The sequence below is a fragment of the Seriola aureovittata genome, chromosome 3, assembly GCF_021018895.1.
Source record: "Seriola aureovittata isolate HTS-2021-v1 ecotype China chromosome 3, ASM2101889v1, whole genome shotgun sequence".
In the NCBI taxonomy this organism is placed as follows: Eukaryota; Metazoa; Chordata; class Actinopteri; order Carangiformes; family Carangidae; genus Seriola; species Seriola aureovittata.
In genome coordinates this window covers 25749504-25768284 of record NC_079366.1, presented here as the reverse complement: position 1 = coordinate 25768284, position 18781 = coordinate 25749504, and the positions used below count along the sequence as shown (strand labels likewise).

The window sequence follows — 18781 nt, the reverse complement described above, 5'->3', positions numbered from 1 at the left end:
AGCTAAATGCTCACATTAACATGCTACCACGCTGATATTTAGCAGGTATAATGTTTTTCATGTTCACCATCTGTTTAGCATGTTTAAATTCGCTGATCAGCACTACAGTAAATTCATAGCTACAGCTGAGGCTGGTGGAAATGACATTGGTCTTGTAGGTATTTGGTCATAAACCAAATTATTGAACAATTTACATTTTTGAACTGATGGTGGTTCTTTGAGGAAAACTCAGGGGATCACCAAAGTTATTACAAAGTTATTTATTTATTTTCTTCAATTTCGCTAAACCAAAATAAACACAAAAAAAGATACAATACAGTTGGATAATTGCAGACTCCCAATGTTGAGAGTAACATGAATTCCATTCATATATTTTATCCTAATAACAGAATAAGCTTGTCATATCGCAGTGGATGCTTTATATGATAAATAAGTAGGTTTGTGAGTGTACCACAAAAATTCAAGGATCAAGGCAAGAATAAATATAACTAAATTATAACTAAAACAGTATCCACCAGTAAAACAATATACGTTTTGAAAAAAGGAAGAGGAAAATACAGGGTAATGGCATTCAATGTTTACAGTAGAAAAGGTCAGCATGTCTACTTATGAATGACATTATCAATCAAAATGCTGGAAAGAATCGATCCACATACTCACTGAACAGAAACCAGTGATCCATTTAAAGTGAGTCTGAGTTTGTAGACATATAATCCATCCAGTAGTTGTTGAGGCATTTTATGCAGTCACAAATTTCAAACATTCAAACAATTTTCAATCCACAAAAGTGGTGAAAGGACAAAGTGACATTGCCAACCATGGAGCCAGCATGGTAGCATGGCTAAAAGCCAACAAAAACACAGTGCACCTAAAGCTTTTGTGTCTCTAGAGGTCTGAAGCCTCTGGCAGTTTTCCACTTTACCCCATTGGTGCATACTGATGGACTGAGAGCAGAGAGTAGGATTATGCTGCAGGAGTAGTTTGAGAAGTTGAAATGGGTTCTTTGGCAAGTTTTTTTTCCCCCTGATGTTATTCTTGCTCTTGATTAGACTCGATATTAGCTGCTGTGAATCCAAGGTGACTACAGCTGCTGTGCACAAGCAAAGAGGCTACAAAGCCACCTTTCAAATGCTCAAAAGACAGATTATCATTGAAGCATTTCTTTAAACACACACACAGGGACAAATGCACAAGCAGATTAATTGTTTCCTGATCCTCGTGTCTTTTTTTCTGAGAAGAGAAAAGCTTTAATCAATATCACATTGTGAATCAGAATCCCCTGAAACCGTGACTGACGCCACGATAGCCACAAAGCTCCTCTCCTCTCTCTCCCCCCTAGCCCTGATCATTCGCCCCCTCCCTCCCTCCCTCGCTCCTTCCCTCCTCTCCTCCTCTAGATGTGGTCTGAGAGCGATCCCTCGCTCCGGCAAGAAAAAAGGAGGAAAACTTCCTTGTTGTTTGTTCTCCTTCCCACTCACAATCACAAAGCTCTACACTTTCTCTTTTTTTTCACTGGAGTAACCACATTTAAGCAGGAGTTGATCTTCTATTAATCTAAACGTGGAGATGAAAGGGAATTTAAAAGCTCATGAATGTTTTCTTTTTTTAATGTGAGTGCGGGAGTTAGAGGAGTGAGAGGAAACGGGGGAAAAGTCCCAACTTGAGGCTTGGAAAACTGTGACCTTGCACTCTGAATCCTGCAACATATTGACAAGATGAAACAAGAGAGGAGAAAGCAAGGAGAGAGGGAAAACAAGGAGAGAAGGGCAGAGAGGAGGGAGATTTTAGGGGCAGAAATCAAAGACAAGGGGATTATGCTAGGGGGTAGGGGGGGTGAGCAGAGGGGATTTCTACAGATGAAAGAGAAAGAGAGGGAGGAACTGTATGAAGCTAGACTGTCCTTGTAAGTTTCAGTTGTACATATCAAACCCACACTGAGCCACAGAGAACCACCACTTTGCTGTAAACACACTGACAAAAGGGAAAAGAGAGCAGTGCACACAAATATACGCAGCTCCTGAGAAGAGTATAAATACAGATTCTTCAGTCCACATCCATTCACACAACCGCAAAGTTATCCAGATACACACTGGCGCACACAAACACAGCTTCATGCTCACACTGTGGCTTCACTGATATGGTTTGAGAGGAAATGAAAGCCTTCATAAATAGGGGGGGGGGGTGTAACTTTGTGGGTGCGTTTGCAGGTTCAGCGTTTGTGGCTCTACATGATCTGAATGTTTGATGAAATGAATGATGAAAGTGAAGGCAGTGAGCCGCTCTTACTCTTGAAGGCAGGGGATGAGGAGGTTTTTATAACAAAGACAGACAGAAGAAGAAGAAATAATGAGAGGTATGGCTCTGCTGTCTGCCTTTGATTCTCTCAATATGTGTCTGTTTGTTTAAGTTATCAGCAGTGTTTCCTCTTTATGTCATGCGGCGCAGGAAATCTGCCTCCCCTGTGATAAGAAATGCTGAAACAAAACCCCTTTTCAGCCAAAAATCACATCCTATTCTTATTCTTACCACTGTTTGTACTTGTTCAAATAGGAGAAGTGTAAGAGGCGTGGCACCAAGAGCAAGATACACATTTATTAAGTGAAATAGCATTGAAGGGGCTATATGTAAGTTTGGTTTCTTTCACACAGGTGGTGGTGACTGTCGCTGGACAAGAGCTTCAGCCGTCATTGCTTTTACAGGACGAGAAGTTATAATACGCCTTCTTACCTGCACTAAGGCTTCAGGGCGGAAGCTACAGTGAGTCGCTATCGGAAAGTGACGAGACGGGCCGGGGCAAGCCCCAAGCTAACCTGCTAGCACATCCCTAATGGACGGATTGGCACAAGATTTTGTACGGACATTGATGGTTCCCAGATGATGTATCCCAGTGACTTTGGCGATCCTTTGATTATCACCCTTAGCGCCACCATGAGGTTGACACAATTCATACAGACATTCATGTTTCTGATCATTTACTTGGCATCAGACTCATTGCTTTTCACAGACTTGAACTCAGATAATTGCGTTTGGAAAACAGAAGAAGTAACTAACTGAAAGCAACACATCTGCCTACCCAAGTTTTTGAAAAGGTCAGAAGGAAAAACACTTCTAACCGAAATCCATACATTCAACTGCAATATAGCCAACTGTTTCCGAGAATAGTATCTGAAACCATCAACTGATGATTCAGTTGTGTGAGATCAAATGGGTGGTGTGACATTCAGGGTTTAAGAAAACAAACCAATAATTTCCCCTACATCTTGCAAAATATAAGGCCACTTAAACATCATCATTAAACATTGTAAAAAGATTTCCTTGCAGCATAAAAAGGGTCAAATTCAACAAATGTTTAGTCACATTGGCAGATGTTAAGTTTCAGTATTGAGAAGCTTTAGTGTCTTGTCACATAAAAAGGAAAGTACACATTGGAAAGTTTTTCGTGGTGGCATTAAAACACAGGATGTGATTTAGTAATTGTATGTTATGATGTTTGTAAAGGTATGTTGCAGTGTATTAGCAATACATAGCCTACATGGGCAAAACTGATATTTCCAGAGCTTTCAACTACACTCACTGAGCACTTCATTAGCAACATCATACTAATACCGGGTAGCTCCTCCCTTTGCTCTCGAAACAGCCTCCGTTGTTCGCGGCATGGATTCCACAAGATGTTGGAAACTTCCCTTTGAGATTCTGGTCCATGTTGACATGATTGCATCATTTCTGCTGATTTGTCAGCTGCAGATTCAAGCTGCCAATATCCTGTTCTACCACATCCCAGAGCTGTTCTATTGGATTGAGATCTGGTGACTGGGGAGGCCTGGTTTGAGATGACTTTTGCTTTGTGACATGGAGCATTATCAATTTGGACAAAGTCATCAGAGGATGGATAAATTGTGGCCACATGGTCGGCAACAATATTCCGATAGACTGTGGCACTCAAACCGTGACTGATTGGTATTAAGGGGCCCAAAGTGTGCCAAGATAGCATTCCCCACACCATTACACCGACACCACCACCAGCCTGGACTGTTGACCTCATGGATTCATGCTGTTGACGCCAAATTCTGAGCTCACCATCTGCGAGATTTATCGGACCAGGCTGCATTTTTCCGGTCTTCAACGTCCAGTTTTGTTGAGCCTGTGTCCACTGCAGCCTCCGAGTCCTGACAGGAGTGGGACCTGACGAGGTCTTCTGATCCACCTGAGATTACATTTTTTCCCCCATTCTGATGTTTGATGTGAACATTAACTGAAGCTCCTGACCTTTATCTGCAGGAGTTTTATACAATGGATTGCTGCTACATGATCATTGTACGAATAAGAAGGTGAACAGGTGTTCCTAATAAAGTGCTCAGTGAGTTAATATAACACAGTGAAACTAAGTGTTCATGCACAGTATAGCTGTTGATATCCCAGCTCAGTTGCTGTTATGATTTCATCCGGAGCACATACGTCAATTGAAATCGTTTTTCAAGGTGTCACAGTCTCAACTCAATGCTGTGCTGTTCTATAACCTCATTATCATGCTTGATGGCACTCATTTTTTCTCTCTAAATGTCCTAAATGGACTCATAGTCTTGTTGAGGCATTTGTATATTTTCTAAAATGTAATATTATACTGACTTTGCTTGAGGGATCAGCACAGATATGCAGCACAGACACACCACACATTATTAGAGGAGACATTCCTCAGATGGTTGGTGGATCTGGCAACCTGGCCGTTTGGCACATCAGTCTCCTGTTTGTGTATGTGTGTGTGCGCGCGTGTGTGTGCAGTTGGCAGCACTACACACACTCCGATGTCACGGTCTTTTTCAACATCTGTCTACTTGGAGAATGACCCACCAGGCGTTCGCACAGAGGAACTCGAGGCATGTTGCTTTCCAGCAAAGAGAACTGCTGCTTTCATCCTCAGTAACTCAAAATGTCTGTAATGGTCTGATTTAAATTACACATTACAACACTTACATTTTAATCCTAGTGGCGTTAGGAAGGTTGCTGTGAGGTAAAGGCTAATATTATGCACATACCCCCGTTAAGAACCTGAGATTTGCTGTTAGATTTTGTCCAATTCAGTGTAGCCTTTAAAATATTTCTAAACACACACACACACACACACACACACACACACATACACACACACACACACACACACACACACACAGATGATAAATTAAAGGAAAAGACTGAATAAATTAGTCACAAACATTACTAATATAGATGTTTCCATACAGGGCTCAAGGGACCACGGGATGATTTATGAGGGAATATCTTTTGGAAGAATGCAGGTCATGCGTCATCCGTCCATGATATTCAACAAAGCTTTATTGTCATCGTCTACGGCAACAAAATTTCAGGTGCATCATTTAGAGATCATTTAGAAATACCGGTAGACTAAAAAAAAGTTCAAACAACAATAAAGTTAAAAGTAAAGGCAGCAAAAGAAAGAAATACTATGAGGGAAACTATAAGGATGAAAATGCTGTAGTAGGTTATATAGTGAGTTGTATAAGTGTGGTGATGGGATCACCTGGTCTCCATGAGTATAAGCCTCTATGTGTTCATTTGTTTTATTGCACATAAATGGAAGTGGGAATTCTTGATTTGAATTTGTTGATTTTCCAATTGGAGAGAGAGATCACCTGATGCACTGCATGTTAAAACAGGACCACAGCACCTAAAGTAGCAGGATGATCGCAACTAGTTTCTTTAAGTTGAAAGAGAAAGTGAAGGCCCCCCCACCTCCAAAAGTCAGTGTCTCAAACTGCCATGTGGAGATCCACATGGCCGCCTCTTTGCTGGTTAACCCCGCCCACACCAAGCGCTTAAACCGGCTATTGGATCAACGCTGGCCCGTCCCGCCCACCGGTGGAGTTTATAACCTCAGTGTAAAATAAGGCAGCGAGTCAAATAGTGGGAGGTCACCCACGAGAAGTGACTGTAACACAGTTATGACTTGTGTCTGCAGAGAGGAAATGTTGTGAACTGGAGGGAACAGTTTTCTTGTCAATGAACGAAGCTGTAAAACCGTCCTCACAGTCACAATGTGGAAACCCACCGGGGAAACAAAAAGCACCTTCACCTCAGCGGCGGGACCCCGCGCCGCTGCCGCCGCGGTCACCTGTCTGCTCGTGACCGGGATGCTCGTCGTCACTGTCGGACACCCGGGCAGCGGAGACCCGGAGGAGCTTCCAGCCGCAGCGGCGAGCGGAAAAGTTTTCTCGGCGTACTTCAGGAGACTGACCCGGGAGAGGAGAGCGATAAGCGGCCCCCTGCGGAGCAGCGCTCCGCCGGGACCTGTGGAGCATCTCACCCCCTCTGACGTGTTCATAGCGGTGAAGACAACGGGGAGGTATCACCGGCAGAGACTGGAGCTGCTGCTGGACACCTGGATCTCCAGAAACATGCAACAGGTGAGCCAAGGCGTGTTGTGGGATACTTGATGACTGTCACTGGAAGAAAAAGCTAAATTTCTTACAAGACAACGTGAGAGATTAAACAGGCCTAAAGTTGTGATAAATAAACAAAAAGCTGATTTGAACATGACTTTTGCAGCTGTTAGAAACCTGAAGAGACATACACTACTGCACGCTTCATTCTGGGGTCTAAACCCTTCAGACAGTGAACAATCAGGAGCCTTTATAATATGTTATTTTGTGCAACCCCTGATGACACAATGGGATAAAAAACAGGATACCAGATGGTTCACTGAGATCGTGTGTTAATGTGATTTATCAGGTGGTGAAGGGTCACATGAAGGAGAGCTTGTCTGCTACTCAGTATTTCACGCCAGACCTGTGCTGATCATTTAAGATCAGAGCTCAAAGTCACATTATCCAGCCTCATGCAAAGTATTATCCTGTGTTAAGAGTTCCTATGTAAGGGAAGTGGCATCCTAAATGTTTCCTTCATCTCCTACTGCAATTGCAAGTAAGTTGTAAACCCCCTGTAATGTGACTGGGTCCAGTGGCTCTTTGATCCAGCCAGCCAGTGCATTGTAAAACTGAGATAGAGGCCTTTGTTATGTATGAGATGGGAGATCTGAGGGTTAACAGGCCGACCACGCTGCTGCTAACATGTTGACATGACACAAGCAGGGGACATGAAGAGGAAAGACTGTACTGTAGGGCTGTAGACGGATGAATGAACCCTGGATTTCATCAAGTTGACTCAGTGAGATGCATGCAGATTTACTTCAAGACAAAAACAATTTTTCAGTTGTAGTTCAGACTGGCATCGCCGTGCAGAGCTCTGCATCATAAAACACAGCTTCAAACATCATATGAACTGACATGCCACGGCTTTGAACTCACAGAAGTTGAATTTCAGAGTGATTTGTGGTCTGTTTCAGAGGTGAAAGTGACAAATTTGTTTGTACGTGGCTTGAGAATTTCCACTTCCTTAAACTTTCTGCTTCTTCTCCACTACATGAAATCTTTTATCTTTTTTTTTTTCCCCTACCAGATTTATTTGACGATGGTAGCTACTTTGCAGATGAACATTTTTGCTCATATTTCAGTTTTAGAGCCTGAGGTGATGTCTTCAAATATCCTTTTTCATCCTGCCAACAGCCCAAACCCCAAAGATACCCAGTGTGCCATCAGAGAAGAGTGAAAAAACAGAAAATGTTCATGTTTTTGAAGCTGGAAACAGTGAATTTTTTTGTCATTTTTGCTTGAAGAATTCCCTACTAGATTATCTAACTTGTTGCTGGTTCATTTTCAATTAACTGAGTAATCATTGCAACTCTAAACCTGATCATGTTGGAAACCATCGTTTCCAGGTGGAGTCCTGAGATTTAACATGACTACTGGAGATGAAAAGGGAGATGTTGGTGCAGGGAGAGTTTGGGTCGTACAGCCTCACAGATAAATATTTGAGATCAAAGCAGATGGAGAGACAGCTTTTTGGTCTGAATCACAGTGGTGGCTGAGTCAAAGATGAATCTGTTGCTATAAAACACATGGGACTGTGGTAAACTGCACCCAGCGTCTTCAAAGCTCCTAATCGAATGCAGACGTGACTGTGGATCGCTCAGCGGTCGTTCTGATTTCCATTTAAACCTCAGTGTTTGAGGAAGGACTCATTCAAGTCTCATCTCATGCTGCACCCAGACTGTTGCCATGTAAATACAGCTTAAATGTAGGGGAAATCAGCTGGTGTGTGTGTGTGTGTGTGTGTGTGTGTGTGTGTGTGTGTGTGTGTGTGTGTGTGTGTGACGCATTCCTGCATCTGCTCTCACGGTCAGGTGTGTGTAATTCTACCTGTTTCCCAGACACACCTCTATACTGTAGGACTGCTGAGTAATGGAAATACAGCAACACACACACATTCTCACAGTGTTACCTTCACACACACACAGATGCCCTGGGAACTCACCAGATTTCTCATGGGAAGTTAAAAATGTGTCTGATCACAAGAGTAAACATGTGCGCGCTCTCACACACACACACACACACACACACACACACACACACACACACACACACGCCCACATCACTTTCTCCTGCCTCGGTGGTGGTTGTTGTTGCTGCCGTTTCCTGTGTTGTAAAGTTCAACTCCTGGCGACCCCCCCCCCACCCCCCACCTCTCAAAACCACATTTTCCCTCCCTGTCCTTCCCCCCACTCCCAGCTTAGCATACACTGGTGTCACAGACACACACACTCAAACATTCATGCGCTGCAGAAGCTGACTGCTCTCAAGAGGCTTAAGAGGCTCAGAGTGGGAAAAAAAAGAAGACTGACAAAAACTCACAGCTGGCTGGACTCTCCCCCTGTGTTTTCCAGTCTCTCTCTCTCTCTTTCTCTCTCTCTCTCTACCACAGGCAACGATGTGATCACACAGTACTTGGACCAAAGATTTATTATTGAATTTGTGCTGCATGGCAAGTGAGTTGCAAAGTGGAAACCCTCTGAGCCTTGTCTTTTGACTGGAGCAGTGCATGCAGTGAAGTCAGTTTTTTTTTGTTGCTCTGATCTTTCTGCACAACATTTGGATTCGAAATGAAACAAAGACTTTGACTTCAAAGTGCTGACTTTTTGCTGTAACTTCAGTGCGCTTACGACCACATCAGATGAACAGTGCAGGAAGTATAGATCTTTTAGGGGGACAGAAAGTGAAAAGACAAGTTAACACAAACTGAGAATTAAGTCATTATTTTTATTACTTGCTGTCGGGTCTTTTACACTCAGTTAATGTCTGAAGGCTACAAGACACAAACATCAGCGGACCGTCGCTGATGATGCTCTGCCAGACCTGGACCGCAGCAGCACACTGTCGATCTGTTTATTCAGAAGTCGAATGTTGCTGCGTCTGCGACTGAAAGTGAAAGGCGTGGACTCAAATGAAGCCATTGTTTTAACAGCACTTACATAACTATATTTCATTGAGAAGCAGGACTGAACTAAATATTTAAATATAGTGATAGAAATTCTGTGGAAACAACAAATCCACATAAACTAGATGTCTAAAAAACCCCTTCACTTTTCAGACAAATTTAGCCCAGTGTCAAGCAAGAAGTCCAGGGTGTTTTCAGCCATGATGGTGACGTGGTCCACACTGACATCTCTTTTTGGACCGCTTGACATGAGATCTATTGCAAACATTCATGTCCCCCTCGGGAAGAATTGTAACAACTTTGGTGATTAAATTTTCATCCAGCGCAATCATCAGGTCACAGCTTGTCCCATATTTGGTTTATGACTAAGTATGAGCAAAAATAATGAAATTCCCATCATGCCCTAGCTGCACTTTGTGTCACTGTTTGGCCACAGAATCTCTTTTCGTCAGGTGAGGGTCATTGTCCTGCTGCATTAAGCTAAAATTGGGGGACTGTGTGTAAAAAAGTATCAGTATAGATGTAAACAGCCTCACGTTAAAGCTGAAAGTCAGCACTTTAACATGTCTGTCATTGTCTCATTTCAAATCTATTGTCCTGGAGCTCAGAGCCGAAACAACAGACTATTTACAGAGTGCTCCCTATGTGCACCCAGGGTGTGTGTTTACTTCCTGAGGAAAGTTATGGGGTCCATGCGGCTTCCTGAGCACGCAGTGACCCTCAACCCCGTCACTTATCACACACACACACACACACACACACACACACACACACACACACACACACACACACAGCTACAGGATTGTGACCAGCTGCTCTGTTGCTGATAGATTGGGTGCTTACCTTTTGTTCTGGCCTTCATCCAGGATCAGCAGTGCTTGTTGCCGCCGTGTGCTGTGTATCACCGAGGAAGCAGGTGGAGCCTCACCTGAGATTATAAACAAAAACCCATGAACAATGATGGTGGAGCAGCAGGAGCGTCTGTGTGATGGTGTTTTTGTTTCCCTGCTGTCAGTGAAAAGTGCCTGGAATAACATGAAGGTTTTGTTTCTTTTTTTTTCCACAGACGTACGTGTTCACTGATGGAGAGGACAAGGACCTGAGGAAAAGGATGGGTGAGTGCGTGCTTACACACACACACACACACACACACACACACACACACACACACACACACACACACACACACGCCGAGCAGTTTCGCTGAGTAGCAGCAGTGTTATCTGCAGTGCGAGAGGCAGGAAAGCAGGAACCAGGCTGCTGACTGTGCAATATTATGTTTCCATGAAGTGCAGGAAGTCACTTCAGTTTAATCAACAAGCCTTTCCTCATCTTACTCATGGAATTGTTTTACTTTCAATGAGGTATTCTTTTCACTATCAGACACATTGTACGAGTCATTGCGGAAAAATGTGCAACTATGAAATTTATTGTTTCCTGATTATTTGTTTTCAAGCAGTCGTGTTATAAAGGAATCCAAACAGCTTCCTTGCTTCTGAACAAATCATTTTCTCTTTCTTTTCTTACAATTACTGTGTCATGACTGGTCATTTCTGTCTGTTATTGATCATCAGGAGCTCATCTGATCAACACCAACTGTTCAGCGGCCCACAATCGTCAGGCTCTCTCCTGTAAAATGGCTCTGGAGTACGACGCTTTTATTAACTCTGGCAAGAAGTAAGACACAGTCCGCACAAACAGTAACCCACGTAAACTGCCTTCAACATACTCAAAGAGCATTTTACTAACTCTACGCATCGTGTGTCGCAGGTGGTTCTGTCACGTCGATGACGATAACTACGTGAACGTCGACTCCCTCCTGAAGCTCTTGTCTCAGTACAGTCACGCCCAGGACGTTTACCTCGGCCGGCCCAGCCTCGAACGCCCGATAGAGGCTACGGAGAAGCTTGGCACCGCTGAAATGGTAACTCCATATGATTATCCTCGCAACTACCCAGACTGCTTTAGATCTAAATCTGCCGATCGGGGTTCTCAGCCTCTGTCCTTGTTCCATAACTGAAACATGCTTCATGTCTTGAAACCTAAGAAGTGATCAAAGAAACATCAGCTGTGGTTTCCTCCTGACCTCAGATACCCACAGATCTATATTGACTCTAAACTGACTGAGAGCACTGGTGCCGAGGCCGATGCACAACATACACTTTTATTTACGGGGTGTACGTGCGCCTTTGTTTTGCAGAAGCAGGTGCGTTTCTGGTTCGCCACAGGAGGAGCAGGCTTCTGTCTGAGCCGCGGTCTCGCTCTCAAGATGAAACCCTGGGCGAGGTAAACTCTCATTTAGATGAATTATGTTTTACTTTTTTCTACAGTATGTAATCAAATCTCACCTTCCTCACGCTCCCTGCTCCTCCCTCTGGCCAGCGATGGCACGTTCATGGCGACAGCTGAGCACATTCGCCTCCCCGACGACTGCACCGTCGGTTACATCGTGGAGGCGCTGCTCGGTGTGAGCCTCATCCGCTCGGCTTTGTTCCACTCCCACCTGGAGAACCTGGGGCTGGTGTCTGACATACACAACCAGGTACACACACACACACACACACACACACATTGATATACAGACATAACACCACAGCAATTATCTCTCTGCCACTACAGAAAAAATCTTCTAAGCAACATTGCACTTGTTTGTTTTTTCCTGTCAGGTGACTCTCAGCTACGGGACTGTGGAAAGCAGCAGAAACACTGTCAACGTGAATGGACCATTCTCAGTGAATGAAGATCCTACAAGGTAAAATAGGAGTGTGTTGACGCTGCATGACGACGTGTAGAGTCAGGCCATTTTGTTGCTTTATTATGTAGTAAGGAACATAATACAAAGAATGTTGAATATCCGCAGAAGGGAAATGGGCTTAACCAAAGCTACTGTGACGGACGCACACACACACACATACACAATACATCACTGACTCTGAGGAGTATCTGGAGTCCCTGTTTATTTTCCTCTGTGGTTAATGGACTATGATTATTAAATTAAAATAGTACAGCACCAATTTTTATCTTGATCTAAAGATGCGGAGTTTAAAAAGTCATCAAACTTGATACGCCAGAAGCAGAGATGTCATCTTTTTTTTTTACTCCAACCATTCCTATTCCTTCCAAAACATTACCCACAATGCAATTTGACCACCACTGAGTGCCATTACTTGAGGCAATTTATCAGACCCAGTGAAGCCCCCTCTGGAGCCTTAAAAGGCTTAATAGAACTTTTTACATATTTAGTGGTAAGACCTGTGTACAGACTTGATGTGTAAAATCAGTTCCTCTTCGAGACTCAGCAGTTTTTTTAACAGTTTGTTTGACAGCTTTGGATTGATTATGATATTCTTATTCTCTATTGGTGATTTTTGTTAGAGACTAGATTGTGTTTCCATTTAATTAGCAAAGATAAAACCCCATTTGGGGACTTGCATATTCACATATATTTATTTCAAAGAGTTAGGTTTATCTTTATCTTTATCTTTTAGATCTTTGGATCAAATGTTACATGCTAATGAAAAATAAAGTTGAAAGTTTGATGTAGCCTGTGAATACAGACCCAGAGGCCTGGGGTCTGTCCGAAAGAAGCAGTCTGTGAAGCTCAGTGTAACACAAAAGGTCGCCTTCACTGTGAATATTTACAGTACAGAGGCTATAAAACTTCACTGAGAGGAACAGCATTCACGCTGACATTACAGGCCAACAAAACAACACAAGGGATAAAACACAAAGTGATCTTATCGTATCTCTTCCTGACATTAAGGGGATTTTTCTTTCTTTGTCCCCCTTCTCTTCTTCATCCTCTGGTCAGTAATTGTATCATTGTGTATTGAATTGGGCTAATTGTCATTATTGTATAACGTAAACAGACACTGATGGCAGTGTGCCTACAGGGTGGGAGGGAGGGCTGCAGATAATGAAATAAGTTTGCTGACCTACTTGTGGATGGGTTCATGGAAAAGAAACACTCAGTACATACAGTATATTGTGTTTATATATATATACATACATAATATAATATATATTTAACACATTGCTACAGCTGCTCAGTCTGTTTCAGGAAAAGCGTTAGTCTTTAGTCGTGTACTACAATTCCTCTTTATGTAAGCGCTTCGGATTTGTATGTTTTACTACTATGACAAGTTTCCTGGCTTTGTTCATTGTGTGTGTCTGTGTGTGTGTGTGTGTGTGTGTGTCTGTGTGTGTGTGTGTGTGTGTGTGTGTGTGTGTGTGTGTGTTGTGTGTGTGTGTGTGGACTAATTGTATTCACTGTTTTATTTTGAAATCCCCAGTTGGCGGCTTCCAGGCATTGTGACACTCATTTCCCTCTCTCTCTCAGGTTCAGGTCTGTCCATTGTCTGTTGTACCCAGACACTCCTTGGTGCCCCAGCCCCCGGCGACTTTAACAGCCTTCTCGAGACAAAGAGGGAGGGATGGACTGACGAGGAGAAGGAGTAAATGTCTGAAAGAAAAAAAATATAAAGTGAACAAGCTGCCCTCCTCTTGACTCCTGGAGAATCTCCAAAACACTCCCACAGCTGTCTGAGGGGCAGACTGACTTTTTAGGAACGAGTACCACTAGCATTAGTTTGACACCTGAACTCTGACCCTGTGAACCGTTAAATGGTGTCAAAAGGCCAAAAACTGCTACAAGAGAAGACGACGAAAAGTCCAAATCCGTGAATGGATGAGAAATGGAGAAACATCTTTGTTATTCTTAGATCCTGAAGAAAGAACATGTAAAGTTTGGCCTGATGGAGGTGTGAGAGGAAAAGCCATGTGTAAGAATGGACATCTCAGCTGCGAACGTAGAGCTTCGCCTGTCACACCTGTCTCATCTTTCTTCTGTCTAATCCTGACATTCAGCTTCAGTTGTCCTCTCAGTTTCAGCTCCTGTTTGTTAGCTTCAGATGTGCTCTGGCTCAATTGTGCATCCAGCTTAATGCTAATGTTAGCATATGATATTAAGGCATAGAGGGTAACTCTGGTCTATTGCGGCTTGTTTTTTGTTTTTTTTTATTTTTGGCCACCACAGCTACAACGAAGTCAGACGGGACAAGAAACATGAGCACAAACACTTTTTTTAACAGGGATTTAACAAGTAAGATAACATGTTGAGCTAGTGAGGTTTAGCTACCAGGCAGTTTTGTTACTTGTGGACTGAGCCAGGTTAGCAGTTTCCCCCTGTTCCCAGTCTTTGTCAGCTAATCAGCTGCTGGCTCCAGCTTCATGTTTACAGTACAGGCATGAGATGTTTATCAGTCTTCTCATCTAAGCCTTGGCAAGAATTTGAAAAGGCCTACTTCTCAAAATGTTGAGTTAAAAAGAAAAAAAAAAAAATCTGATTATCTAAATCTGATTTGGAGGTAGAACTGAAAGTGAACACGTGAAATGTCATGATAATCTTGACCAGGAAAGATGTGTGCAAGCGACTTTCTTAAGCAGAGAAGTTGGACCAAGAACTTGAAGTTCTTCTTTGTTTTCTCCTTCAAGTAAGTTTGTTTAACCTTGCTGTTTGTATAAAACCTGTATGATCATCTCACCGCTCATGTTTCTAGCCCCAAGAGAATAGTTACTAATAGAAATGCTGCACAGAACAGCTGAAATGAGACTGTTGTGATGAACTGAAATGATTCTTTACCTAAAGTGTTGAATAAGTGGTACATTCGATCACGTTGCTGTACTAGAGGAAAAGTCAGGGGATATAACCACAGTGACCAAATCATCCTCTTGAGACCAGAAACATTTGTACCAACTTCAGTGGTAATCCATCCAGTAAGTGTTGGACCTGCAAACAGACGGACAGCGATAAGAAGACTGGTTCGAACGTCGGCAATCCCACTGAAAGACCTGTTGTTCCTCACATCCTCAAACACCCTGCACCTCCTCATGCTCCAGTGTTGACCGGTTTGGATTCAGTGCATGTGACTGTTGCGGTTGGTGGATGAAGCGAAGCAATCAGAGACAGAAACACAGCGCAGGATCAATCATTCATCATTATGAAGCCAAAAAGAAAAAAAAAACACATTTTGATGATCTCATAGAATCCAGACTCCTTATCTGAAGTGTAATTTGATCAGAGTTCAGTATTACCCTGTCTCTGAAGTATGTTATCATGACTGTATGACTGAGCACTTTGCTGTTTCATTTCTGCTGTTTGCGAGTCATCGTTTGATAAAAGAAAATCAAAGGAATAGTTTTGACATTTTGACAAATTTGCTTTCTTGCAGAGTTAGAGAAAAAGATCGATACCTCTCACATCTGTGCGTTAAATATGAAGCTAGCCCGCTCTGTCCAAAACGACTCCCTGTAAAACTATAAATACATGTTTTTTTACACTTTTTTTTTAACAGATTAAACAAAAAAGATGTTGTTATTGTTATGTTATGTTAATTAGTGAGATTATTTTTTAGAGCAAGGCTAGCAATTTCCTCCCGTTTCCAATCTTTAGCTAAGCTAAGCGGCTGCTGGTGGTAGCTTCATATTTACTGTACAGACATGAGGGTGGTATCAATATTCTCATATAACTCTCCGCAGGAAAGCCAATAAAACGTCAAACTATTCCTTTAACAACTCTGTATGAACTAGTGAGGCCTCTCTTACAAAACATTCTTCAAAACACAGTATATGTCACCCGTCTTTATCCGTTTAAATGGGTGGATTATGGTTGTAGATGATGCGACTGCTTTTGAAACGTTATAGCAGTGTAACAAAGATATTATCCCCTTTGAGGTTTTATTGAGAAATGACTCATGTTGGGTCGTCTTCTATCTTTCTGTGCATTGAAAGCAGTTCTTGTAACTGAATGAAAGTTATTAAGTTAAAATTCTGTCCCTTGTTAAGTGAATGTATATGATGAACCGTTGCTTCCGAAGCGTACGTGCTCTCTCCAGTATCTGGACTGTCTGTAGACGTTATGGCTGAAGTTAATAAAAACTGTTTTTGGTCAATGTTTTCCTTTTTGTGTGAGACTGTGTGCTGGAATACTTTGGGGGATTTTAAATGGGGTTATAAAGGACACAGCCTCGACCTTTCAACTCTGGCCTTGTTTATGAGCTGTTGGGTTCCTGTCTGGAGACCCCACCCCCCACACCCTCCCTCTCCCTCTGCACACAGAAGTCCACCAACAAACCCACCCACTCACAAACACACTGAAACAACAGTAGGCCCCTTATCTGATTGAGCTATACACAAGGCCCTGCAGAGATAAAGTCAGAACCAAAAGATTAGCCGACTGCATGCCACTGTGTGTGCGTGCGTTATGGCCTCTTTCCCAGTGGATACTCAAGAGAAGTTGGACTGAGAGGACCTTAGGGAGCACTCCGGCAAACGCTTGAACACACAGCAGTGAATTTGAGAAAATTGTTCTGAGGTTTTACATGCTGTTGAGTGGACAGTGACACCTGCTGGCTGCATGTGTTACTGCAGCAAGCGAAGACTAAAATGGGAGTTTTGTTAAGTAGATGTGGTTCTCTGCTGCTTGCTTGTCCTGAAGCACCTGTTTGGTTTCTATATTCAACTGTATCAAAATGTGATTATGATGGTTAAAAAAGAAAAGAAAAGAAAAGAAGGTATTTCAACATTTCTCACTGGTCAGACATATTGTTAAAGTACAGAGGAAACACCACGGGCAACAATGGAAATAAGCCCAGGAATTTATCATTGAGTCCTTAATGAAGTTTGATGTTTTGTGTTTATTTATTAAACACAAAACATCTTAGATTATTGTCAATAAATCAAACCAAAAATTGAGGTGGCATGTGCGTTGTGCTATCCAGCATCCCCCCTTCTCTACAATACATGAGCTTCAACTTCCATATTTCCACTTGTCTTCTTTATCTGTTCTCAGTGGTCGATTTACAGTAAATCAAACAAAGTTTACCACCTGCCTTCTTTTCCCTAATGTTGTTTCTGCCTTTCAGAAGTAGGTTAGCACCGCTAGAAATAGCACGACAGGCATGATCACCTCTGTGAAAAGCTTTGCAGACTGACTCATGGTGCATAAGGAGAACAACTCACAATCTGCAGAGTTACACATGCAGCACGGTGTCAGTTGAATCTCTGCACAGGCTCGATCCTAACTTCACCGAGTAATTATTGGACTGAAGGTTAAGCTCGGTCTCAGTGTGTGCAGGTTTGATTGGAAATGACATCTAGAAAGCTCTAGTGACAGTTTGAAATTCTACACTGTAAAGTCATGCCAGATTTTTGTTCAGCTCCTGCTCAAACTTGAAAAAGGCTCGGTTACCTTTAAAGGACGACTCACTTTACTTTTCTTCCAGTTTTTGTTTTGATACTGAGTGGTAAGTAGTGGCCTGTCCTCCCATCAGAGGAAGCTCAACTGTGAGTGGTTTTCTGGCATCATCATCATCATCATCATCATCATCATCACCACAGCCCATTTGATAACTAAGGACGTCCATGCAGTCTCCTTTGTCTGTACTTTGAGGTTCTCCTTCTGTTGGCACCAGTCATTCAGTTTTCAGTGTGGATTCCTTTGAATGACAGTAAAAGACAAACACTTTAGTTCAGACATGGTGGATCACAGTTAATCACACACATATACCAGCTGTCAGGACAGGTGCATGAATATCTGCTTCCGTTCAGTACTGTTGTGTGTGAATTTACAGTATTAAATGACAAACCCCTACAAGATAATGTTCTAGTATACATTGTGTATTGTGCTCAATACAACAAGATACCAGCGAGATCAGGAGACAGAAAATAAGTTAATGAGATCAACCTGAATGTTTTGCTGCATGTAGGAAATTTCTATCAGCGACTGACTTTTTCTAATTACATGAGAGTGAGTTAATTGTTAAACTATATTTATCCTTGTCCTGCAAATGTTTGCATGTTTGGGACCAGGTACGGTTAGCTTAGCAAACACTAAGTTATCCGTTAGCTAGCTAGCTAGCTAGGTTAGCAAAGTGCTCCCGAAAGTCACATTAACTCTAATATTAATGTGGATGTGAACTGTCTCCCCTTCTCCGGTCAAAACACGTAGAGAAAACACACTTTTAGGGAGCATCATACACATTAAAACTGTGGGACGAGAAATAAACATTTACTTACCTAAAAAAAACTGTATTTCAGCATCTCTCCAGTTTGTTAGTGCCGAAGAACGAGCCATAATTACTGTGAACCGAAAACTCATTAAAACTAAACAACTATCAGCAAAACTGCCAGTGCAAAACTCTTCCTCCACCGACAAAATTTGAGAAAAATTATAAAAATTCAACACAACTGATTAGATATGATGCGCACACGTCACAAGCCCTCCTCCGGTGACCGACCTGCAGGCCTGCCTCGTCAGCTCATCAATCATTGCAGAGCAGACATGTCAATCAAACAGACACGCCCCCAAAAATACCTGTTCAAGGCCTAGGTTGAATGTTTAGGTGACAGGTTTGATGTCCTGAGCCTTGACTCTGTGATT

General features: G+C 42.6%; 1 protein-coding gene across 1 annotated transcript; it reads left to right on the top strand.

The window, feature by feature from the left end:
* Positions 1 to 5325: 5325 nt before the first annotated feature.
* Positions 5326 to 16292, top strand: LOC130166742 (beta-1,3-N-acetylglucosaminyltransferase lunatic fringe-like). The gene is made up of 8 exons (XM_056372483.1): positions 5326 to 6416; positions 10409 to 10457; positions 10917 to 11019; positions 11113 to 11266; positions 11543 to 11628; positions 11725 to 11884; positions 12009 to 12094; positions 13682 to 16292. Exons 1-8 carry the CDS (start codon positions 6048 to 6050, stop codon positions 13746 to 13748), a joined length of 1074 nt encoding a protein of 357 aa, XP_056228458.1. The 5' UTR covers positions 5326 to 6047; the 3' UTR covers positions 13749 to 16292.
* The last annotated feature ends 2489 nt before the right edge of the window (positions 16293 to 18781 follow it).